The sequence below is a fragment of the Pseudoliparis swirei genome, chromosome 4 (assembly GCF_029220125.1).
Source record: "Pseudoliparis swirei isolate HS2019 ecotype Mariana Trench chromosome 4, NWPU_hadal_v1, whole genome shotgun sequence".
In the NCBI taxonomy this organism is placed as follows: Eukaryota; Metazoa; Chordata; class Actinopteri; order Perciformes; family Liparidae; genus Pseudoliparis; species Pseudoliparis swirei.
In genome coordinates, this window is record NC_079391.1 from 7,474,319 (window position 1) to 7,497,496 (window position 23,178).

The 23,178-nt window shown below is 41.4% G+C and overlaps 2 protein-coding genes across 2 annotated transcripts; one reads left to right on the forward strand and one right to left on the reverse strand.

Moving 5' to 3' along the window:
• The first annotated feature begins 950 nt into the window (after positions 1-950).
• Positions 951-13,498, forward strand: gcfc2 (GC-rich sequence DNA-binding factor 2). Its single transcript, XM_056412179.1, is given in 19 exon segments — positions 951-1,344; positions 1,633-1,734; positions 2,280-2,456; positions 5,948-6,196; positions 6,454-6,554; positions 6,803-6,951; positions 7,517-7,700; positions 8,062-8,132; positions 8,134-8,183; positions 8,283-8,334; positions 8,905-9,002; positions 9,236-9,435; positions 9,714-9,858; positions 10,086-10,207; positions 10,940-11,016; positions 11,846-11,912; positions 12,010-12,153; positions 12,270-12,406; positions 13,064-13,498. Coding segments are annotated over 19 exon segments (2,580 nt in total). The 5' UTR covers positions 951-1,022; the 3' UTR covers positions 13,197-13,498.
• A 768-nt stretch (positions 13,499-14,266) lies between these two features.
• LOC130192315 (saccharopine dehydrogenase-like oxidoreductase) lies at positions 14,267-22,926 on the reverse strand. The gene is made up of 12 exons (XM_056412181.1): positions 22,649-22,926; positions 21,424-21,536; positions 20,469-20,549; positions 20,072-20,201; positions 19,872-19,921; positions 18,065-18,195; positions 17,275-17,392; positions 16,728-16,847; positions 16,587-16,643; positions 16,321-16,432; positions 16,009-16,090; positions 14,267-15,462 (listed from the first exon to the last, which is right to left on the reverse strand). Exons 1-12 carry the CDS (start codon positions 22,845-22,847, stop codon positions 15,372-15,374), a joined length of 1,284 nt encoding a protein of 427 aa, XP_056268156.1. The 5' UTR covers positions 22,848-22,926; the 3' UTR covers positions 14,267-15,371.
• Positions 22,927-23,178: the final 252 nt, after the last annotated feature.

Genomic DNA, 23,178 nt, shown 5'->3' on the forward strand with positions numbered 1-23,178 from the left:
CAGTCTATGACGCAAAGGTAACATTAGAAGAAAAATAAATGAATCCCCCAAAATAAAAAAATAAACCTGGGCCAATGGAAGCATGTTAAGCAACTGTTTTGTTTAATATGCACATGTCTCTGTACAGAGCAACAATCAAGTGAATCAAATGAATCGTTGCATTGTTTAATGCAACACAGATAGTACAATCAAACTAATTTGTGTGTGCAGAGTTGTTGAACTCATATTAATTGTTCAATCCTATTGTGCTGTTTCTTGAGGGACCACAGAGCCTGTATCAGGAAAAGCAGATGACAGTAGATGACAGTAGTGTATTTAAACCATATATTTAGCTTCATTTATCTGCGTCTTTGATCATTATCTATGTTATTGATACATATGTATTTAATGTTGTTAAGGGACACAAGTATTAATAAATAGAAAACGAAGCTAGATTTCTTTATCTATTTTTTTTACAGTCGGAAATGGGCTTGCCTAAAAAAAGACGAAGGTAAAAAAAAGACAAACAAATAAAAAAGACGAAGGGGAAAAATATATATAGATTTATAAAATAACTGTAAAACAATATAAATATATATATATTTATCATAGCTACATTTTCTTTTTCTTTTACTGGCATAAATGGGCTTCCATATAAACAGCCCCCAATACTTTGATAAAATACAAGAGTGCCAACAGCAACAACTCTTCACACAAATATGACTGATAAACTATATTACCTTTATTTTGATAGTTTTGTACTTCCGTCTGTCTTTAAAAAAATAGTAGGTTATATACTGCAGTTTACTTATGTGATAACTGGTAATGCCGTTTAAAGTCGGAATTATTAATCACATTAAATTAAAGTGGTTCGTTCGTTACAGAATGAATAGCTCATATGTGCAAACTACACAGCCCATAGTGCATTGCGGCTGTTTTACGTCAGGTTTTACGACTTCGTCGAATTGCTTTTCACGTAACGTACCGCGGTTTAGCACGAGCAGGAACCTGGTTAGTCTGCCTCCATAACAAGCAGAACAAAAATGTTCAACAAAAAACCCCGGAGGAACTTTCGGCAGAGAAAAGAGAACTCCAGCGACGAGGAGGGCGAGAAGAGGAGCAGAGGAGAAGAAGAGGGCCACGAAACGGCTCCTGCTGCGGTCAATAAGACGCCCAAACTGACCCCGGGCCGCGGTATTACCTGCAGCTCCAAGCGGGAAACGACGCCTCCCAAGCCGGACGGCAGTGACGGAGAAGAAGGGGAGACCTCGCAAGGGACAGAAGAAAGAGGAGAAAAGAACAAAGACAAGGATGGGGTTAAGAAGAAAGCAAACACCGTCCTCAGTTTCTCTAACGATAAAGAAGGTAAACAAGTGTAAAAATGGCATTTTGATGTCAATATTGGACTCCAGCTAGACGTTTACTCAACGAAAGCTGGTAACGAACTTAAGAATCAAAATAATAGTCATAGTCTTATGATATATTATTTGGTGTCATTTTGATGAGTCTCAAACGAATATAGATAGTATTGCCATACTATATTTAATCACGATTGTTGGTATTTTATTGCCAGTTCTCTTCATCACTGCCATTTGGGTGAGTCTGCAGCAATGATGTGCTCATGGATCTCTAATTTTGTTTTTACTGTCTTAGCTGAGGAACCAACATTTAAACTGAAGAAATCCTCTGATAAAGCTGTGCTGTTCAAAGTCAGGAGGAGAGAGGCTTCATCTGCCAATACCAGCCAAAGCACAGGTAGGTGCATGCCTAGTTCATGTTAGACAGCTTCATTTTGACCCTGTAGCAGGCCACTACGATATATGTTGTATTACATACATAGATCTTATTTTAAAATACAGTATATAAACACTTACTACATGTCATGTGTCATCTTTTAAGTACTCCTAGCTCACAATAATACAGTCTGTATAATGTCTCCAATATTGTCTCTGTCATTTGTTTAAATGAGAGCAGACTGCATTTTATAAAAACAATCAGATTAACAAGTTATATACTGTGATGAAATACAGATGAATTTGGTATAATTTGACAAATAACTACTATGTATGAATTTGGTTATAAAAGGTAATAGGTAAAGCGTTAGCATTTCAGGATGGATAAGGAAGATTTGGTCTAGTTTAGAGATATATTGATTTTGAAAAGGTGCCTCTACAAAAAGTAAACTGAAAGAGTTTCATCTTAATTCAGTATTTATCGAGATAATATTATGATAATGCTGGCAAACCTAATGATACTTTGAATTTTGTCACGCTTGCTTGCCTCCCTCTCCTCTTTCCCAGCCTCAGCGGGTGGAGGTGTCTCAACATCTACTTCGCAAAATGATGACAGCCAGGCTTCACCACGTCCCATGCACCAAAATGATGATGACGAAAATTATGACGATGACACTGATCTCAGTTCTCTCTCAGAGGCCTCAGCCTCAGACTCGGACTCCAACTGCGCCACTACTCAACCAAGTATGTGTTTTTGTGGGCGTACTTCACAGTAGTTCTGTTCTGGCAGACTCAAAAAAGCATTGATTTATTTAGTCTTCTGATTCATGAAAAATATGTCGGCCTAAATGAATCAAGTCCTCCAAGTCATATTAATACTCACATTCCTCGAAGCACCGGCCGAGGAGGTGGAGTAGCAGCCATCTTTGACTCGAGCCTATTAATAAATCCTAAACCTAAATTAAATTACAACTCATTTGAAAGCCTTGTTCTTAGTCGTTCACTTCCAACCTGGAAAACATTACAATTCTGTTTGTTCTACTGCACCGGCCACCGGGTCCATATTCAGAATTTCTATATGAATTTACAGAGTTTCTATCAAGTTTAGTCCTTAAAACTGATAAGGTTATTATTGTAGGAGATTTTAATATTCATGTGGATGTTGATAATGATGGCCTTAGTGCTGCATTCATCTCATTGTTGGACTATATTGGCTTCAGTCAGAGAGTACAGAAACCCACTCACAGCTTTGGCCACACGCTCGATCTTGTTCCTTCATGTGGCGTTGACATTGAGCATTTGGAGGTCTTCCCACAGAACCCTCTTCTGTCAGGCCACAACCTCATAACGTTTGAGGTTATACTACCGCAGTGTACAGCGTTAGTCAAAATGAGACCGGTTCAGTCGATTGGCATTTCAGGTACCGCACTAAGTTGGTTTAAATCCTATTTATCAGATCGACCTCAATTTGTAAACGATGAAGCCTCGATGACCACCAACGTTAATCACGGAGTTCCACAAGGTTCTGTGCTTGGGCCCATTTTCTTTACCTGCTTCCTTTAGGTGATATCAGAAAACACTCCATAAACTTTTATTGTTATGCAGATGATACTCAATTATATCTATCGATCAAACCAGAGGAGAGCAACCCGCTCGCTAAAATTCAAGCATGTCAGACATAAAAACATGGATGACCTGCAACTTCCTGATGTTAAACTCTGACAACACTGAAGTAATTTTAATCGGCCCTGAGCACCTCAGAGATCAATTATCTGGTGATGTGGTTTCTGTAGACGGCATTGCCCTGGCATCCAACACCACTGTAAAGAATCGCGACGTTATCTTTGATCGGGACTTGTCCTTTAACTCCCACGTAAAGCAAATCTCAGGGACTGCATTTTTTTAATCTATGTAACATTTAAAAAATCGGACACATCTTGTTTCAAAAAGATGCCGAAAAACTAGTTAATGCGTTTGTTACTTCTAGACTATATTACTGCAACTCCTTATTATCAGGCTGCTCTAATAAGCCTCTTAGGTCCCTCCAGTTGATCCAGAATGCTGCAGCTCGCATACTCATAAAAACTAAGAAAAGAGATCACATCACTCCTGCATTAGCTGCTCTTCACTGCCCTGTAAAATCAAGAATCACATTTTAAATACTTCTCCTCATCCACAAAGCCTTGATTGGTGATGCACCATCATATCTTAAGGAGCTTGTAGTACCATATTGCCCCACTAGAGAGCTACGCTCACTAAATGTGAGGCTACTTGTGGTCCCTAGAGTCTTAAAAAGTAGAATGGGAGCCAGAGCCTTTAGTTATCAAGCTCCTCTTTTATGGAACCAGCTTCCACCTTCAGTCCGGGAGGCAGACACAGTCACCTCGTTTAAGAGTAGACTTAAGACTTATTCCTCTATGATAGTCTTATAGTTAGGGCTGAATCAGGTTCACCTGGTCCAGACCCTTGAGATGCTGCTATAGGCTTATATGCTGCTGGGGGATGTTTTAGGATACACTGAGCACCTCTCTCCTCTTCTCTCTCTACTTATGGATGAATTTACATCTCTCCATCACACATTATTAACTCTGCTTCCTTCCTGGAGTCTTTGTGACTTCACATCTCATAGGGTCCATTGGACCTGGCTGTGTCTGATGCCTCCTGCCTGGTGGGCCGGCTTCATGCCTGGTGAGCCGGCCTCCTGTCATGGCTCTTCTGATGCGCCCCCTCCCCCTTTCTGGATCGTGGACCATGCCTCCTACAAACTATTCATACACTATACATCTATTGCTTCTGTCCATCCGGGGAAAGAGATCCTCCTCTGTTGCTCTCCTCAAGGTTTATTCCCTTTTTTCCCTGTGAAAGGGTTTTTTCTATTCCGTTGGAGTTTTTCCTGATCCCATTCGAGCTCCTGGGACAGGGATGCCGTATATGTACAGATTGTAAAGCCCACTGAGGAAAATTTGTGATATTGGGCTATATAAAATAAACTGAATTGTTCTGAGAGTATTATGCAATGTTTCACTGATTACTCTCGTCCTTATTGAACACCAGATAACAATAACATAATTCCTCTTAATTTCAGTTCACATTAAATGTTTAGTTCGGTGTGACCCGGCGACTTCGCATAGCCGCACTGACTGTTCTCCTGCGGGCTTCATCCTTAATATTATTCCGAACTTTGGTCGAGTGAACAGGTCGCAGCGTTGCTCGTTTCAGAGTTTATAATGGGTGTGTATGGCGTGGAACTCGGAGCCAACTGCCAGAGTGAGAGGGAGCAACGGAATGTCCTTTAAAAAGAAAATGTATTTTGCCACAAGTCTCTCAATTTTCACTCTTTTTACACCATTTATGGATCAAAACGTAGGAAATCTTGTGTTCGTCCTCACATGTGTCGATGGAATACACCATGTTTCCCACATTTGTCTGGAGGAGCCTTAGAGTCTTTCAAGAAACGAGCACTTTGTGAACTGCGATTAAGCCGTCATATCTAAACCCCAAAATACATTTAAGGTGACGTAAATGCTCACAAAAGCCTTAATCTTCTCATAATGCCGACAGTTTTGCCTTCAGAGTTCTGGTTTTCTGTGATATTCCAAATTCATGAAAACCTCAGCTTACTCTCCCCCTCAGGGATTACACAGCTGCTTCAAATGAGCTAATCAGGGCAGCGCTAGAAACACATGCCCTGTCACCATGGCAAAACAAAAAAGATCATTTATAATACGTACTGGGGTCATCGCTGCGGAGGAGAGATGACAGAGGAAGGAAGGAAAGGTAGGAAGGAAGCCAGAAAAGGAGGCAAGGAATGAAAAAGACAGGCAAGGAAGGAAGGACCCCCTCACCCTGCGCGCTCTCTATCTAACCCCTATGCAGGCAGCAGCAAGCGGACCTCATTAACACATCTCATTCCTGGTAATGTTATACATGGATATCAACGCCTCTCGGTAGTTGCCACACCGTTTAAATTTCTTGCGAAACGTTTTACTGCTAGTGAGAAAAAACATACAGCGCACATATTTTGTTCGAATGTTCAGGAGGCCAATTTCTGTTACGACTGATTTGCTGCTGTTAGTGTTTATGATAATTTGGTTTGTGGTATCCTTGCTGTGTACCTGCATCTGGTATGATTGGTGTTGGTGTGTGTATGAGTGTCAACAGTTATATCTGTGTTTGTCTATCGTACGTGTAATCTGTCTACCTGGACCTAATTGTCTGTCAATCTGTCTTTACAGTAGTTATCCCTAAAGCTGAAGAGATCAAGGCAGCCAGGCGACAGCGACACAGCACTCGAGCCAAGAAGGAATTCATTTCCCTGGGTAGAGACGGACACAGCTCCGCTGGTAGCACCCCGGATCACTACAGTAGGGAAGATGACGAGGAAAGAGTTGATGGTGACGACGACGAGCCAGACGATCACCAGAGAAGAATCGAGTTCGCGCCGCGACAGAAGAGCATTCGGGAGAGGATCGCAGAGAAACTTGGTATGAGATGCAGGAAGAATGTAATGTATCAGGGATATCTATCTGGACATGGAATTGGAATTTTGTGACTAACTTTTTCTTCGAGCACGTGAAATAGCACAATTGTAAAAACTATAGTCGCGATGTAATTAAACTAAAATGGTATGTGGTTTGAAAAATTACATTATGATCCACTGGCTTCCTAAAAAGTGTTGATTGTTTTGCACCAAATTGTGGGAATGCGAAGCTGACATTTTGTATGTTTGTGTGAAATCTAGGAGAAAGTGAGGGCAGCCGCTCAGGGACGGATGGAGAAGAACAGGATCTTTGGGAGGAGACACAACTCGAGAAGGGAGTCAAGAGACAGCCAGGAGGACAGGTAGGACGAGATAGAGGCAGCCCTCTTACTCCCCCCCCCCTCTTCTTAATAATTCCCTTCTGTTAAGTTCTCCTTTTCTCTTTCTACTCTCATTTATCTGTCTTGCTCTTTCTGTATTGACCTCTTGTCCCATTTAGTGTAAAATTGGCTGCTCTCCAATGGCAGCATAGTCCCTCTCTGAAGACTCCAGCCATCTGCTCGTGCACTGCAACATTCACACTCTTTATCCTCCCTTTTCTTCACCTTAGAGCCCATCTGGCAGTGAATCCAGCAGCTACAGCAGCAGCAGCTGCAGCAGGCCAGGGAGAAGACGACAGAAGAAGAGATCAACCGGACTCAGAATCGCAACTCTTCCTTACGTTAATATCTCAATGGTCAAGAAGAGGATCACTGCAAAGTACGTTTACACTCGCGTTATTTGCCTTCATGTTGCACATCATAAGACATTATAGAGATGCCATTAATTTAAGAAATAGTGGTCTGATATCCCTTAAATTGTAATGTAATAAAAAAAAAGGTAACACTATTTCCCAATACATGTTGAAACTAGAACGGGCACTCGGTAGAGCGCATACCTTCGCATATCACTAGATTGGGCATTGAATTATGAACATTTTGGCATTAGTTGCATACCAATCGGATAAAAATTGACCGCGCTATGGTAAAAAGAAGATTTTTACCTTTTCTTGACCGTTGACCCGATCGATCACAAAATCTAATCAAATGGTCCCCGGATAATAACCAATCATCCCACCAAATTTCATGCGATTCGGTTTAATACTTTTTGAGTTATGCGAGTAACACGCATACAAATAAATAAATAAATACACGGCGATCAAAACATAACCTTCCGCATTTTCAATGCGAAGGTAATCATTCTACGTTACACAACAATACACAACAATACATGTGTACTACTTTTCCACTTCACCTCTTTCTGATTTTTCTTTCTTTCTTTCTAGACTGGACTCTCTGAAGGAGGTGCACAGAGCGCGGCTGGCAGAGGTGAGGAGGATGGAGGGCGATGTTGAGAACGCTAAAATGTCCGCGGAGACTCTGGAGGAAAGTTCCTCCAAGAGACAGCTGATGTTTTACCGGACCATGACCATCTATGTCCACAACCTGGTGGAGTGTCTACAGGAGAAGGTAAGAAATGAGTAAATATGTTCAGTTATTGTCTGCTGTTACCTAACATATAAAAGCCTATATGAAAAATAATTAATAAAGTTGATCAAATAGAACCTTAAATTGTACCTTTCCTAGATGTTGAAGGTATAACAAATAGCAGAGTGTCTGAACTGAGTGGCAGGCTTGAGGTTTCGCAGACGCATTTGAGAGACTCGTTGTGATATTGTAATCATTGTATTTGTGTGTATTTATACCATGTTTAATGATAAAGCGATAGCTCTCTGCTGTCAATAATCAGACGATGACAATCTGTCAATAGAAGACGGACGACGGTAATATGCTGACTGGGGATAATGTGTACGGTGTTGGTTGCCGACAGGTTATGGAGATCAACTCCCTGGAACTGGAGTTGCACTCGCTGCTGTCGGACCAGATGGATGGGATGCTAGCGGAGACAACAGAGGGTCAAGGAGCAGGCCGACCGCCTGCAGCAGCTCAGCTGTGACTAACTTCTCTGTGGTCACATGTCTATGTGCATTTATGCATCTCTGCAATATGTCTGTAAATGTATCTTCTTTACATCTTTTTATCTTTTTTTAGATAACAAAGATGAGCAGAGTTGCAGCTCCGCCGATCAAACAGGAGCTCAAGGGTGAGTGTGATACAAATGTCTCTGAAGTTTATATGTTTTCATGTCATCGTTTGTTTCTTTTTCTCCACATAATTAATATATTCTATACATGAACAACATGATTGCTGAGATGGATGTACAGGGTGAAATGTGTTCTACTCTGCTCAGTGTTTATTTTCACAGCTATTTTAGAATCAGACAAAAATGCTTCTTAATTTTAGTCACATTTTAGTAATATATCCTTTATAGTTTTAGTATAGTTTTAATTGACATTAAGTCCTTAAATGTTAATCAACTTTTATTCAAAATGTTTAATCTAGCTATTTTAAATGCATCTTTAGTCACCAGATTATATTAAGCATTTTATCTAGTTTAGCCAAAATCAAAAACTTTGTATTTTAGTCAAACTTATGTCACATACGATTTTATATTATCGTTATCTGATGGAAAAACAGAGTTTGAATGATTAAGAACCCAACCTGCAAACCGCAAACATTATGCATGATGTTGTCAGGACTGAATCTCACCATCATCTTATAGTTTAACTTTTCGAATTTAACGCCGGTTTGATTTTGTTCTGACATGTTGCAGTGAGGTGGCATCTGGTGTTGAAGCTGAAGAAGATGCTGATATACCTGAAGACCCACAGCCCTCAGCCGAAGAAGAGGAGCAGCTGCAGAAGACAATAGGTGAGCTCTTCAACTATAAGCTTCCACCGATAGACCCAGATTTTAGTTTGCTTGCACTGTGTGAATTCTGCCCCGCTGCAATATAATTCTGTACTCAACATATTGCATCATTATCTTTTCTCTTTTTTTCCACCTTGTTCGTTTGATTACAATTGCAGAAAACCTGAAGAAAGTCCAAGCTGAATTAAAGTGTTGGCGTGTGTTTGCTTTTGTCTGTTGCCTTCCTTCTCCAGCTGAGATCCTCCTGAGAGCCCAGGAAGTGTTTTCTGACGTCCAGACGGAGTTCTCCGACGTTAAGAAGATCCTGTCCCGATTCGAGGAATGGAGAGGATGTTACTCCGACTCCTACCACAGTGCCTACATCTCTCTCTGTCTGCCCAAGCTGTTGAACCCCATCATCAGACATCACTTACTGGCCTGGAACCCTCTAAAGGTGCATTGAGGACACAGACTAGCTCACACATACACACACATGCCATAACACAACTTATGACCTTATGGAAAACTCTGCACTTTACTTTACTCTGCACTTTACTTTGTTTTCTCACTGTATATTTAGTATTTAGTTTTTGAAATTTAGTTTTGTGTTTTATATTTATTTTCATTGATGTTCTGATGTGCACCGCTGCTGTGATTTTTGAAATTTGCGAGAAATGGGACGAATAAAGGAATGTCATATCATATGTGTTCAATGTCATGTCTATGTTTCAGAGCGATTGTGGGGACTTTGAAAACCTCCCGTGGTTCACAGCTGTTGAGACCTTCTGTCACGGTCACGGCCACGAGGAGCTCGAGCACACAGACAGACAGACGCTGTCGAATGTCATCGAAAAGACTGTCCTACCCAAAATAACAGGTAACGCACCCTCTCACCTTTTTTAAAAACTTATTTCAAATACAGTATATAGCTCTTGGTCCTTCTCCACAATTGAAAGCAAGCTGGCATACGGTTGTTCAGAGGGATGTGTCATGTTTGAACAATCCCTTTACACGTTATCCTTGACCTCCTCGTCAGTTTGTTTTTCATCACAGATGTGTTGACACAAACATCACCTCTTCCTTTCTGTGGCTCTGTTTGCTCAGCCTACGTGGAGCTGGTGTGGGATCCCATGTCCCGCCGTCAGTCGGTCTGCCTGTCGGGTGTTTGTCACAGACTGAGGGAGGACTACTCCCTCTTCGAAGGAGAGCAGAGTAAACCGGTCAAGGTGAAGTGAACACTGACACATAATTGGCAACACAGAAATCCTCTTGCTTTACTCTTTTAGCCATTAAAAAAAAAAAAATAGTGATGGGAGATTGTTTCTATTTCCTTTACAATCAAATTGATTATTTGAGATCAATGCGATCGCCAGGGGGCGGAGTCTTGGCTTAGCATCTGACTGAGCATTGAAAGAGTGGAACCTTTAAGCTTTCTGCAAGACCTGCAAAACCATTAAAGTCCAAGCATGAACAGTAATAAAAGTGTGAACATTTTATTTGAAATTAATACATTTAATAGCAATCTCTCTTCTACTCAAACCACGGCTTCTTTTTTTTTAAGGCCTGCGTCCGCTTGTTGCGACAATTTTACAGCATCGTATTTCGTTTGAACACTTTAATCTTATTTTTAGTATCTCAATTCTAATCATTCCCATAACGTTTACTACCCTTATGGGGCGCAGAGCAAACCTTTGGCGAGCAGGCGAGCGGAGAACAGAGATGTGGCGTGTCAGGTGACAGGTCAACGGAGAAGAGATGGCAGTGTTTTGTAATTTAAGGAGGTAAAATTGTCCCGTGCTGATTTACAGTGCTCAGCGGCATCAGCCTAAGTTCCTCTCCCTAGCTCTGCAGTGATCTTAACAATGAAGACACAATATAAAAAACTTACAATATGTCTAGACTAATGCAAGTCAAATGAACACGTCTGTGTTAACGATGGTTATTTATGTCCCACGCAGGCCTTCAAAGAGGCCGTGATCAGACGACTGAGGAGCTGTGTGGATGAAGACGTCTTCATCCCTCTGTACCCCAAAGAGTCAGTATCTTTCCATTCCTCTTTTCGTTTATACATGAAGTTATTATTTGAATGACAAACAAAGAGGAAGCAGGTGTGATTTCCCCCCGTGCGTCGTCCTCGTTAAGGACATTTCTCGATCCAATAGCCAATATTCTTCCACTTGTTTTCCTTGTCTCTCTTCCCATTATACAGTATGTGTTTCTTTTAATGGTCAATTATTAACCCTTTAACCCGTGATGTATTGTTTTACGGTCAACGGTCTCATTCATAACTGTTGCGTACATACAAAACGGGGCCTGAAAGAGGCGTATGCCACTTCCCACACTGAAGTTGTGATCTATAAAAGCAAAGTTGACGGCAGAATAAGTGCGCCTGCACAGAAACTCTGACCCATGCGTAAAAACATTTTGGAGACAGGAAATTGGCAACGTCGATGGTGGAAGTGTTATGGTGCACAGTAGATACTCTGGCACTGAAATAATTAGGAGCGAACAAGTGTTCTTCCTCTTGGTAATTAATTCACTGTAAAGACCAGCCAGTTTATGGACATGCATCAACATTCATCAGGTGCTTTGCATTGACCGTTTGTGGTCGGATGTGGGCGTGTCCAGCTGTTAAACCTATGTACAGGTTGATTTGGGTATAAATGGATAATAGCTTAATAAATAGCTTTTATAAAAGGAAATAGCTGTTGCAATTGAATATGTTTTGGCGTACGTGTATTTCCTCTTTAGAATGTATGCAAACATTTAGTGGGGTTTTATAAACAAGACCCCCGCTGAAACTACTTTATGACATCCTGTGGTATTTAAAATCTATTATATATGCTTTTTGTTTTTCTACTCAGGTTCCTAGATGACAGGTTGTCTCCTCAGTGTCGATTCAGGGATCAACAGTTCTGGACAGCCATCAAAGTACAGCTTTAAAAACTTTATATTGTTTTTCTTTCCAAGTGAAGAGTTCCATCTTTCATGCTGCTGTTTGTTAACCATTGTTTTGTGTCTTTATTAGCTACTAGGCAACATGGAAAAATGGGATTTTCTGCTTCCGGAGTCTGTTTTGAAGGAACTGATGTTGGACAAACTGCTGAACCGATACCTGGTGATCACCCTGTGCAGTCAGTCGCTGCACGGGGCTGTGCATGCATGCACAAAGGTGTTTCTAGTGATCTTCTTTTTTTACATTTGGAAAAAGTGTATTTCTGGTGTCATCTTTTCCTCACGCCGTTTATTCTCTTGCTTAACCTCCCACCACGTCTGTCTCTCTCTCAGATAGCAGAGAGTCTGCCACTCTCTTGGTTCAAAGGAGAGAACGCATGTTTGCCTCCGCTCCACAATTTCAGAAACCACCTGGTTCAGGAGATTCACACCATCTGCAAACGGCAACCTCCTGCAGACCCAAACACCAGGTAACAAAAGCAACACGCGATTCAATTATAAAGAACACATATTCAACCTGTGGGGGGAAAAAGACTCCTATTGCCTAATCTATCATTTCATCAGGTTTTTTAAACAGCTTAGTATCAGCTAAAATCCCATATCCTTCCATTGATACTTTCATTTATTTAACCCTCCTGTTACCTTTAGGGTCAATTTGACCCCATTCAATGTTTCATGTCGGTGTTCCTTGTGGTCAATTTGACCCCAGGCTGTTTTTCACTGTGTCAAACATAAGAAATATTAACTTTTTTATATATTTAAAGGGCTATTTAGGTAGTCAACAAACAAACATAAAGTACCTCACACTTAAATTTGGGAAACAATATTAATTCTAATAATTTTCTGGAGGTTTTAATTGCTGAGGTCAAATTGACCCCGAGGGTAAAATATGTTAGTAAATGTGAAGGTAACAGGAGGGTTAAAAAGCCTCTGTTAGTAGTTACATGATGCAACAGCAGAGGATTCCCTCATGCCTCGTAATCTGACATCTTTTGGCTTCAGCGACAGAATGTGACAAATTGTGTTGGTTGTCTTAACGTCGTGCCGACTGAATGACTTTCCTTCATCCATTCATAAGTCATAACACACAACTCTCTAATCTCGTGTGCCCTCGTCTCCTCCTGTAGGTCTGTGGTGGTGGAAGTGTTGCAGATTCTGAGTAGACTCAGGTGCAATGACTCCATCATGGCAATAGCAGAGAAATACCACTATGAAGACGTCATCTACGCTCATCAGCTGCTGAACCAAGACACCGTATGAACGACTAACCGTGGATCGGGTTTCAACCGTTACTTCTTAAAGACACTGTGCAGCAGGAGAGGAACAGTAGAGGGTTAGAGAGCCGTGAGGGCAAGTATCGTCTGCTTATGGTCATTAACCACCGTTTGCACACTGTATATACAAGCCTGTGAGGTATGAGCCACGCAATGGTACAAATGATTTGTTTGAAGCACACTGCCAAGAAAGAGTGGATGGAATAATGTTTCCCCCTCCTACATTTTATTTCAATCAGTCTGTTTTGTACAGGAGATTACTTTGTATGAATAAATATTTGAATTTTATTTAGATGCTGTCATGTTGGTTATTTACACCCAAGTTGACTTGCTAATACTATACACCTTGTTTTGAATTGAAGGTGATGGCATATCTATTAAAATATTCGACTATGTGGATGTTTTTCTACAGCTGGGTTCCATGTTTATTTCCTTTCAGCGGATGGAGCTATGGAACATGTTCCTTGACTGAAGCAGACAATAAACAGTATAATTCAATTGGTTATGGCAGCCGACACCAAGGAAACCACTGCAGGTGTAGAGCATCATGAACCATTATAGGTTACAAGTTGTAGAAGGGGATTTTACTGTCATCTGGTGATGAAAATAGTTTGCTTTGACTAACTACAATTATTCTATTACATACACAAAACATGGTGTGACCATGCAATTAAGTGAGGCGTGCAGCTTTCCATCCCATTATGAAGGCACATTGCCACCATCTGCACCCAGTAAAGACAACATTTCCAGTTCCATGAGTCTTGTTTGTGAACTGCGTTTCCCCCTAGATATGCATTTACATCAATACAACAGAGCTCTTAAAGATTACAGCATTGTTCTACCTCTACAACACATTCAAATGGTATCTCTGGCGAGGTCACGCCTTTTATTAGAGTTGACCGTAGAACAATGAAAGGAAATGACACTGGGAAACGTGGGACTGGAGTAAGGGTCACGTGGTTCATGGCTCAACCCAAAAGGCTCGGAGCACCCAAGACATTAAATTAAATGTAAAAACACAAGTTCTGCAAAGCTTTTGAACATGAATAACAATACTTCTTTATCTTAGAGGAGTTTATTTACGAGTCCAAAGCAAAGCACACAAAAACCTGAACATTTGTCAGATGCACATAACGCTCACACAAGCACCGCCATCAGACGATCGCAGTCAGCAGGAGCCACACGCGTCTTCAAACTGGACAAGACAGATGTGATCCGTCAGCCTCGGAGTTCTGTGCACGAGCAACTGACCGGATGCATTTTCTGACCAGGCGCAAAGAAAGCAGAATGATTGGGAAACTCATAACCATCAACAAAGCTTTCACGGTTTGTAGCCGACAGGCCAGGAAAGACGAGCTTGAGCTAAACCATGCAAACACGTTAGTGCACACGAAGCTACTGCATGTCGAAAGAACACTTAAAGATTCTAGAAGTTACATTTTACAGCCGACACTAATTACAATTTAAATCCCGAGAACTGATTCAATCTATTTTTACGAATGTTCACTCCTGCCGTGGAAAATATTGTCCAGGATAATGACATTTTAGACTGAAGCTATCTTATGTTGCTAGTCAATAACAGGCTAATGCCCTTTTACTACATGTAGGTGGTGCAACTGAGGAGTCTCTTTCTATCCAGATGATGTGGATATAGTATAATCTTATGAACACACGGTTAGATCTTTATTTACTTTGTCTGCACACAATGTTATAAACCAATCTTTGGCATAATGAAAGGGCCACCGACACCTTTTCTCTTACCTCCTGGTGGTGTACAGTGGTAAGAATTTTATTCATGTTCAATCAAGTATAAATATTATCAACTACATAAAGTGAACCTGGACAAAATAAATGCTCCTGTCATTAGTTTGTGGACGACCGCGTTAAAGTTAAACCCGTTCACACAAAGCTCTTCTTTTACCGTCCTTGGCTAGAAGATGCTGCCGTCTCACTAGCAAGAAGTTATTGGTACAATAAAGCCCAAAGGAGACCAACTGGAAAACATAAATGCAGAAAGTACCGCGAAAAATAGTGTTGGAACTTCATTTTTAGAGTGCTCGTGATGAAATAACCCCTCTTCAAATGTTCCACTTTCCAGTTATGATGCACATTAGCAAGCGCTGAGAAAACCTGGAGTACGGCATCAGAGGAGGGACAAACTTTAGACCACAGAAAACTTGATGCCGTGTTTGTTGAGGCGCTCCGTCAAGGTGGTTCTTGCAAAAGCCGCTCCGGGAGTATAAACTCCTCCCCTGGAAATGAAGGATAAAAAAAAAAATTAGATTACATGGATGTTTAAACACTAGACTGTAAAAATCTAAAATAAATACTTTCTCTGGCTTGTCAATCAATTTATATAGAAAATATAAATGACAAACAAACTCGGCACAGTAGCAATTATATAGATGACACATTTCACCATGGAAGCTCACTCTCCCTTCCTAAATGTTATTATAATAATGTCTTTTATTTATTTATTTCACAGTACCACATCTTCTGTTTTTAGTCAATTAAAATAAAATTGCATAAACATTAAATAGCCATCTGGACTCAATCACCTGATCTCTGTGGGACTAAGGCCAGGTGCCTGTGTACATGGACTAACCTCATTCTCAGAAACCTCAACACATAAAAAAAACACCTGCAAATGTGGACAATTTAATATGTGAAGAGGACCTGCTCCAGATGCTACACACTGTTCCTTAAGTAGTTCATGGTGTGTGTTTGCTGCATTTGTATTTTGGGTGTGAAGTCCTTTCCAGGTTTCCAGGCAGTGGATTTGGGGTGTGATGACTTACGTCTTGGGTAAGGCGGTGGGTTCGTTGAGCATCGTGAGAGCAGCCTGTACGATGGCGATGGGCGTGGCCACATATCCACACTCTGAGTAATAAGACAAACAATAGAATATAAGACACAACAAAGACGGGGTTGAACAGGCCAGACTGGGTACCGGTTCTGATTTGCTTAAGAACCTGAACAGAAGAAACCAACAGAGTTAATGTTCATGTTACTGCTCTGTAGTCACATTTATTACCCATTGCCAACATTTTTCCAGAGGGAAACTCAAGTCACATCAAGTACAATTATGACTATATTCGATGTCTCATTACCTGGTCCCTGAACCAGTGTGCAGATCTTCCCGTTGGGTTTTCCCTGGGAGGGGTCCTGACCTTCTGTGTAGCCCTCTCCATAGAAAGCAAACTGGAAGGATGACTCGTCCATCTAACACAGACATGGACACGCAGGCATCACCACGCGGAGCGTCTTTCTTTTACGCATACGTTATAATTCAAACATAATGCATTTGTGTATGAACCAAACCACAAAAGAGAATTGACTCGTCTATAAAACCTTATTGTTCTGGTCAGCACTTTACCTGCTTTCTAGTGGGTCCGGCCTTGGAGAAGAGTCCAAAGGAGAAGAACTCAGGGTGCTGAGAAGGGAACAGACCATCATAGATAAGCATCTCACAGCACACAGTATGTTCACTCAGTCATCTGATGCAACCTTTATTTACCTGGATTAGTAGATTGCGTCCAAAACTGAACTTGACGAAGACCCAGAACATCATGCCAGCAAACATCAGCTTGACGATGTTGCCCACCCCTCCTATTCCCGCATACGCTCCATACTGAACCTGAAGCGAATACAAGGTTTATTTACACACAGAGCAGCGGCATTAATAAACACACCGTCACAACGTTGGTGGCATTTTAACCTGAGAACAAGGCGGTTGAGTAGAAACTAATAACATTGCTGATTCTTTGTATTAGTCATAAACTGTCCAAAGGCTTTGGACATTATATTTGGTTAAAATGTCCTGTCAAACCCCGTTCATACAGTCTATGGCCCATACATTAAAAAAAAAATTCCACGACATTTGCACTAATCCAAACTTTTCCACATTAATATGGTTGGAAAATCCTGATGATTTTAGAAAAGTTTTTAAAAAACGGCAATGCCCAAAAACCTAATTTAGCGTTATAGCATTTTTTTCCTCCATGACTTCTTTACAAGAATGATCATAAAAATAAAAAAAAGAAGACAGGAAAATAAAGGCGTACAGGATTGGCCTGATGCTCCTCCACCAGAAAGCGCTGAGTTCTCTTGACAACGGACGGATCGGAGCCCATGAACGGCACCGTGTACTGCTGGATCTCGTTACTGAAGAACAAGGATCCCCTACAAATAGACACAAAGAAGTACACTGAGAAAAAAGTTTACCTTCAACGGCATTAACACTTTAGAACGTGCTTTTGTGCGACTGAAGGATTGTGGGATGGAACTTTGACACAAAACAATGTTTCCCTTGTACATATGGGGTAAAATGATTATCCACCAATATTATTGGCTGTTACCAACTTATGACAATTACAAAAACTGTGAGTTTTTATACATATATACTTTCTTTTTTTCACACTTTTGTAATATATGTATATAATAAATACACACAGACATACAAATAAATATAAATAAATTCATGCACATATATATATACAAATAAATAAACTATATATATATACATATAAATGTTGCTAATGTATTTTATAAACACTCAAATATTGATCTCTGTATTGCCCCAACAGTCTGCATTATAAAATCTCCCCTTTGTGTTTCTCTGGACATTTTTTCCGTATTTAAGACTCTACTGAACCTCTCCTTTCATGGCTGAGTAAGATACAGCCACGTTCAGACTGGCTCCAAAAAGGGAGATTCAAATGTTTAGATTAGCGTACGTTAATGTTTGAATGTAAAAGGTACCATGTACTCCATATTATCGATTTACCAACTTTGTCTAACCGGCTGTGTAAGGGCCATTAAGGAAAAAGTGAACGCGCTCCCGACACTCCGTACCTGCGTTTAAGCTTAGAGCCGACAGTAGGGAGAGGCTTGTGATTAAACTTCCTCCTGAGACTCTGGAGCTTCTGGCCGTCGGAAAAACCGTAGATAGCCGACTGCCACGTGCCATCGTGGATACATACACCCTGATGGAGGAATGTGGAGGAAAAAGAGAGCATACAAAAAGGAGGCGAACATAAACAAAGAGAAAAGTCACATTTGATCTTAGGAGAAATAATTTTTTAAATACCACATAAATACAAGTGTGCAGAAATGAGTCGACAACAAGCTGGTTCATAGATTAGACTTAAAGGGTACCTGTAGTGCAAAACAACAACGTGCTACATCCATTCGGCGCTTCAAATAAATCATATTTACCCCGCCGCTATTGTCAACAAGTCACGCATAGCCCGAGGATTTACATTTCTTTGTCAACATTCCGAGTCCGTGGGCGCAGCCATTTTGCTAGTTATTTACTCCAGCTCAAAGCTAACTATGACGTAGAGTCGTTGAAAGGAATTCAGCCCATCCGGAGCCACTTCTACACGCGTTGCTTCTTGGGATAGATCGGTGGCCTCAAGAATTACACAATCTGTATCAGGGGTGCTCAATATGTCGATCGCGGCGACCTGCCAGTCGATGGCGGCGTAGTATTGGTAGATCGCATGACATTAAAAAAAATTGGCCCGCCCCCCTGTCACTTTCTCTATAGCGCCACATTACAGCAGCAGCATGTCATTTCTGTCTCTCGTGTTGCGTTGACAGTCCTCTGCCCGCCGTCTGCGCGCCGCGGAGCTCCGACACCGGTTTGCGCGCATCGGGACGGACGGCGCAAAGAAAAGTCACTAGCACCCCGAACATGTCGGCGAACATTGCCTCAATGAAAGACATCTCCAGCGCTGGCTTATGCGCGATGTAGCTATCAAGCTCACTCTTTTGTGTGAAGCAGATGAGGTCTAATGACACTATATCAGGGCTCTCAAGTCTCACGCATTGAGCGTGAGACTCACGCATTTCGGTCTTATCTCACGCACTCCCGCCACACATCTAATTCCTCACGCTGAAAAAACCTCTCGGCTATTTAATGCTTGAATGCAGGGGTGCTCAATACGCCGATCGATTGTTGAGTAGAAATAGTCACTAGCACCCCCCCCCCCGTCGACAACTCTTTTCGGCTCGATGCCGGCGCGCGCAACAGTCAGCTGTATCGGGTGCTGATGGAAATCTCTTCAAAACTTGAGAGCCCTGCTATATCATCGGACATAAGTTCGTGCTCTTTACAACAAATGCACTCTATGTCTGTTTTCTGTGGCACACATTTCCCACAACTGCACCAAACGTCCGCCGACTTGCGTGCACGGTCCGCACGGTGAAGCATCTGGACCGGCGGTCCTTCGGCATCAACTTCATCAGAATCATCGCCATCATCGCTGTCACAATTCACTAAATGGGGATAGTCTGCTTTTAAAGGTTCAAACAAGTATCCAGTTGCTGAATCAGACAATCTTTCATCGTCCATATTATCAATCTCTCAGCATTTGTTTGCGAGCGCTCGACGTTGTTTATATTGGTATCTGAACACATCCGCTGTGGCTGGCTGTCGATCTATCAACGATGTGACGTCACACCACCCGCGACATATTCAAGCTCCAGTGCAATGTCGCATGTCGGAGTTGAGGACTTTGAACAGCCTAAACTACGTATTGTTATTGAATACTGGACCGTCAGTGCATGAATAACCTTTAGAAACACATTATCTTTTGATCTGGCTACATATTGTTTTGCACTACAGGTACCCTTTAATGGTAAAGTAGTTACGTACATCGTCACCTGAGCCGACAGTCAGGAAGCTCTCCACTGCAGTCAGCGTTCCTGTGGGTGAGCACATACACACGGTTTTGACAGAGGCTAATATGACAATTAATTGATCATTAATAGCAGCAGAAAGAACGTGTGGACCGCTGCATATCCATCCCAGATGGGGGAGTTCCTTTTTAAATGTGCAGATCAATATGTACATACCCTTGAACCGGTCCTTGGTGTAGAGGACTCCCATGTCCGCGGGTATGGAGTCAAATCCACAGCTGCCGATGATGTACACACCTTTATCCGCTGCCTGGCTGCTGTACTTCAACTGCATGCCTTCCAGGAACTGAACAGAGGGAAACATGCACGTATGTGTAAAAGCACAAATAGAAACCCATAAAGCAATGTCAAAGTAATAGTCTATCGTGGACTAAAGTGAACTGATTTTGATGAAGTCATGGTGAAGTGTGTCCCGGTGTGTGATGGGGTGGTGGGGTATTTTGTTTAGCTCTCGGAGAACCAGACAATATTCTAAATGATCGATAGTTGCCTTCCTATAATGACCTTCCAGTATGTGAAGCTTGATGTTGTGCACACGGCACTACAAGCGTACCTGAGGCTCTCCGCTGATGTCAATGTGGTGAGCTCCATTCTCCACACAGGCTTTGACCACTGGCTCGCCAAAGAACCGGTACTACACACACACAAACAAAACACACGGATTAATGATGAATTATTTTTTATGAAGAAATTTGTTTTCCTGACATAAGTAGCCAGTATCTATGCTCACTCGATCCTGAGTGGCATCCTGACATTTCCTTTGTTGCAATAAGGAAGGATCCACACAGAAACACTGCTGCAGAATGTAGCTCTCTAGGCAAGATCATGTGAACGTGTTCATTGTGCAGTCGTGTGTTTTGCATATTCACGTTACTTTTTTCTAGGTCAAATGACTCATGTGATTCTTATGGGTTTGCTTTTTGTTTAAGTTAATCTTCATTAGGTGGAGAGTTGGTAAACAGCATGAACTTGCAGAGCAAGGTACATTGTTCCTATTTAACAAGCCGTGTTCCTGTTTCTTACACTCTTATGTAAGACGGGAGGTTTAAAGAATACCGTCAGAAATGTATCACAATTACTACATCCATGACTGAAAAATATAGAAACTGAAAAGAATAAAAATAGGTTTAAATGATTTTTTACTTGAACTTTGTGCCGGAGTTTTAACCAAGTGGGCAAAGTGCTGCGGTTGGAAACAGTCGTGGTTACTGCAGTTTAAAAAAAACAATTTTTAAAGATCCTGGATGCACAGGACGCAAAGCTATTCTGGAAACTCACTTTGATACAATGCGACTTATTGTGTTCTGTAAGTCAGTGGACCTCATTGTGTAAATGAAGGCTGCTCTGTAAGAGAGAAAGCGAGAGAGAGAGAGAGAGAAAGCAAGCGAGAGAGAGAGAGCTATATTGAGCTACACTGATGCTAAAATACCAATGCAGTGAGATGTCCGTCTCATGTGGCGCAGCAGGTTCTTTGTGTTAAAAATGAACAATCACAGGTGTCCACTTACAGGGCCAACACAGTTGACAATAATTACAGCCTGTTTGCACATGGCTGCCAGGGAGTCTGGTTCCTCTACATCTGCCACGATGATGTCCACCTCCGACCTGAGCTCGGGCTTACCTGCAAACACACGCACAAACATTAAGGAGAGGTTGTTAAGTGCTGTAGCATATTTAGAACCAAATGTTTCTATCATGGCGCTCAAATAAAAATATGAATGACTCCCAGGTGGGAAAATGTGTTAATTAAGAATAAAGGAGGTCCTTTTTGGATGAAATGTGTCACTTCACAATTTCAAACCTGTAATTTTTTTAGGAACATTTTTGTTTTACAGGGACAAACTACGGTGTTTTGTGTTAACTGAATGACACAAGGTGTGTGTGTGTGTGTGCGGTCACGGAGGGGAATTGTACAGTGAGCAGATTTGTTCCATCAGCTGTTGTACAATCCCTGAGGAGACAACAGAATAACTATTTAATCCTCTGGAAACTCACCTCACTATCCTGACAGTAGAAAAGCTGCCCGTTCTGATCTAGTAATAGACTTCATTTTTTATGTTTAGAGTGTTACATGGATATAATTAATCAAACTGGAAAATTACTGGCATACTAAATATATTCCATAAATATGTGTTACACATTCCACATATTATTTGCAATGAAGGGAATTATATATATTTTTTTGTAAGAGATGAAATTATTCAACAATAATGAATCAGTTAATCAAAATAAAATTCAACAATCATTTAAGTTATTTATTGAGCAAAAAGGTTTGCTGGATACAGCTTTTCCAGTTGTCTTTGTTTTGTGTACTGGTAAACTTAATATCTGGAATTTTAAAACAGAAAATCACATAAAGACATCAAAATGGACTCAAGGGGATGATTTTTCTTTTTCTTTAAATAAATCAATAAAATACTTGAATTTAAAATCAGTTGAGAGTCTGAGAAATAACAATAGCGTAAATTAATTGGATCCCTTTGTGTCGCTTGTACTTCGGACCTCATGTCATCACTATCAGCGAGCGCAGTTTAGATAGATTAGTCATCCTGAGTCGGAGTTACGCAATTCCCTTTAATTTAGAAACACAAAATATCCGACAAAAGGCGCAGCGCAGTCTTACCAAATACAATATCCTTGCATATCACATCGTCTCAGTTGAACACGGGCCCGTCAGTTCTAGACACAAACTGCTCCAACATGCACAACTAATAGGATTGTTTAGATACATACTGAGGACTCCGGCGGCCTGCTCCAGAACTTTTTCCAGCTTCTGCCTGCTCCTGCCCGCCACGGCCCACTTCAGGTTCCCTTTCGGACCCTCGGACACAGTCCGCGCCACCTCCTCCACCACAAACTGCCCCGTGAACCCAGAGGCTCCGAAGATAACCAGGTGATAGGGCCTGTTGGATGATGTCTCAACACGCGCCATATTGACAGCAAACAGACTGGAGGATCTCACTGCGACGGAACCTTCACCTCTCACAGAGACGAACCGGAGAGGGCAGGACTGCGTGGTGCGCTTTTGACAGCGCCGCTTTCTACTTCCGTAGCAGCATTATGCTAACACGCTAACAGATAGTGTGTTCTGTTACGTGTGTTTTTATTTTTATTATGCATCTGTGTTTATGTGCAATGCATATTTTTAGTAATGCATGATAGATACATTACGTTTCCTTTATATTTATTTTGTATTCGCACATTAGCATGATAACTTCCGGGATTTTCTCCCCGGACTTTCTGATTGGCCGCTGTTGAAGTCG

What these genes read in the sequence shown, in the direction of transcription:
- LOC130192315 (XM_056412181.1), bottom strand. Translation starts at nt 22,847, where the DNA reads ATGGCGCGTGTTGAGACATCATCCAACAGGCCCTATCACCTGGTTATC. An exon ending in CCGGACCCACTAGAAAGCAG is followed by an intron (nt 16,433 to 16,586) that starts GTAAAGTGCTGA and finishes TGTCTGTGTTAG; the next exon opens with ATGGACGAGTCATCCTTCCA. An exon ending in CACACTGGTTCAGGGACCAG is followed by an intron (nt 16,091 to 16,320) that starts GTAATGAGACAT and finishes CTTATTACTCAG; the next exon opens with AGTGTGGATATGTGGCCACG.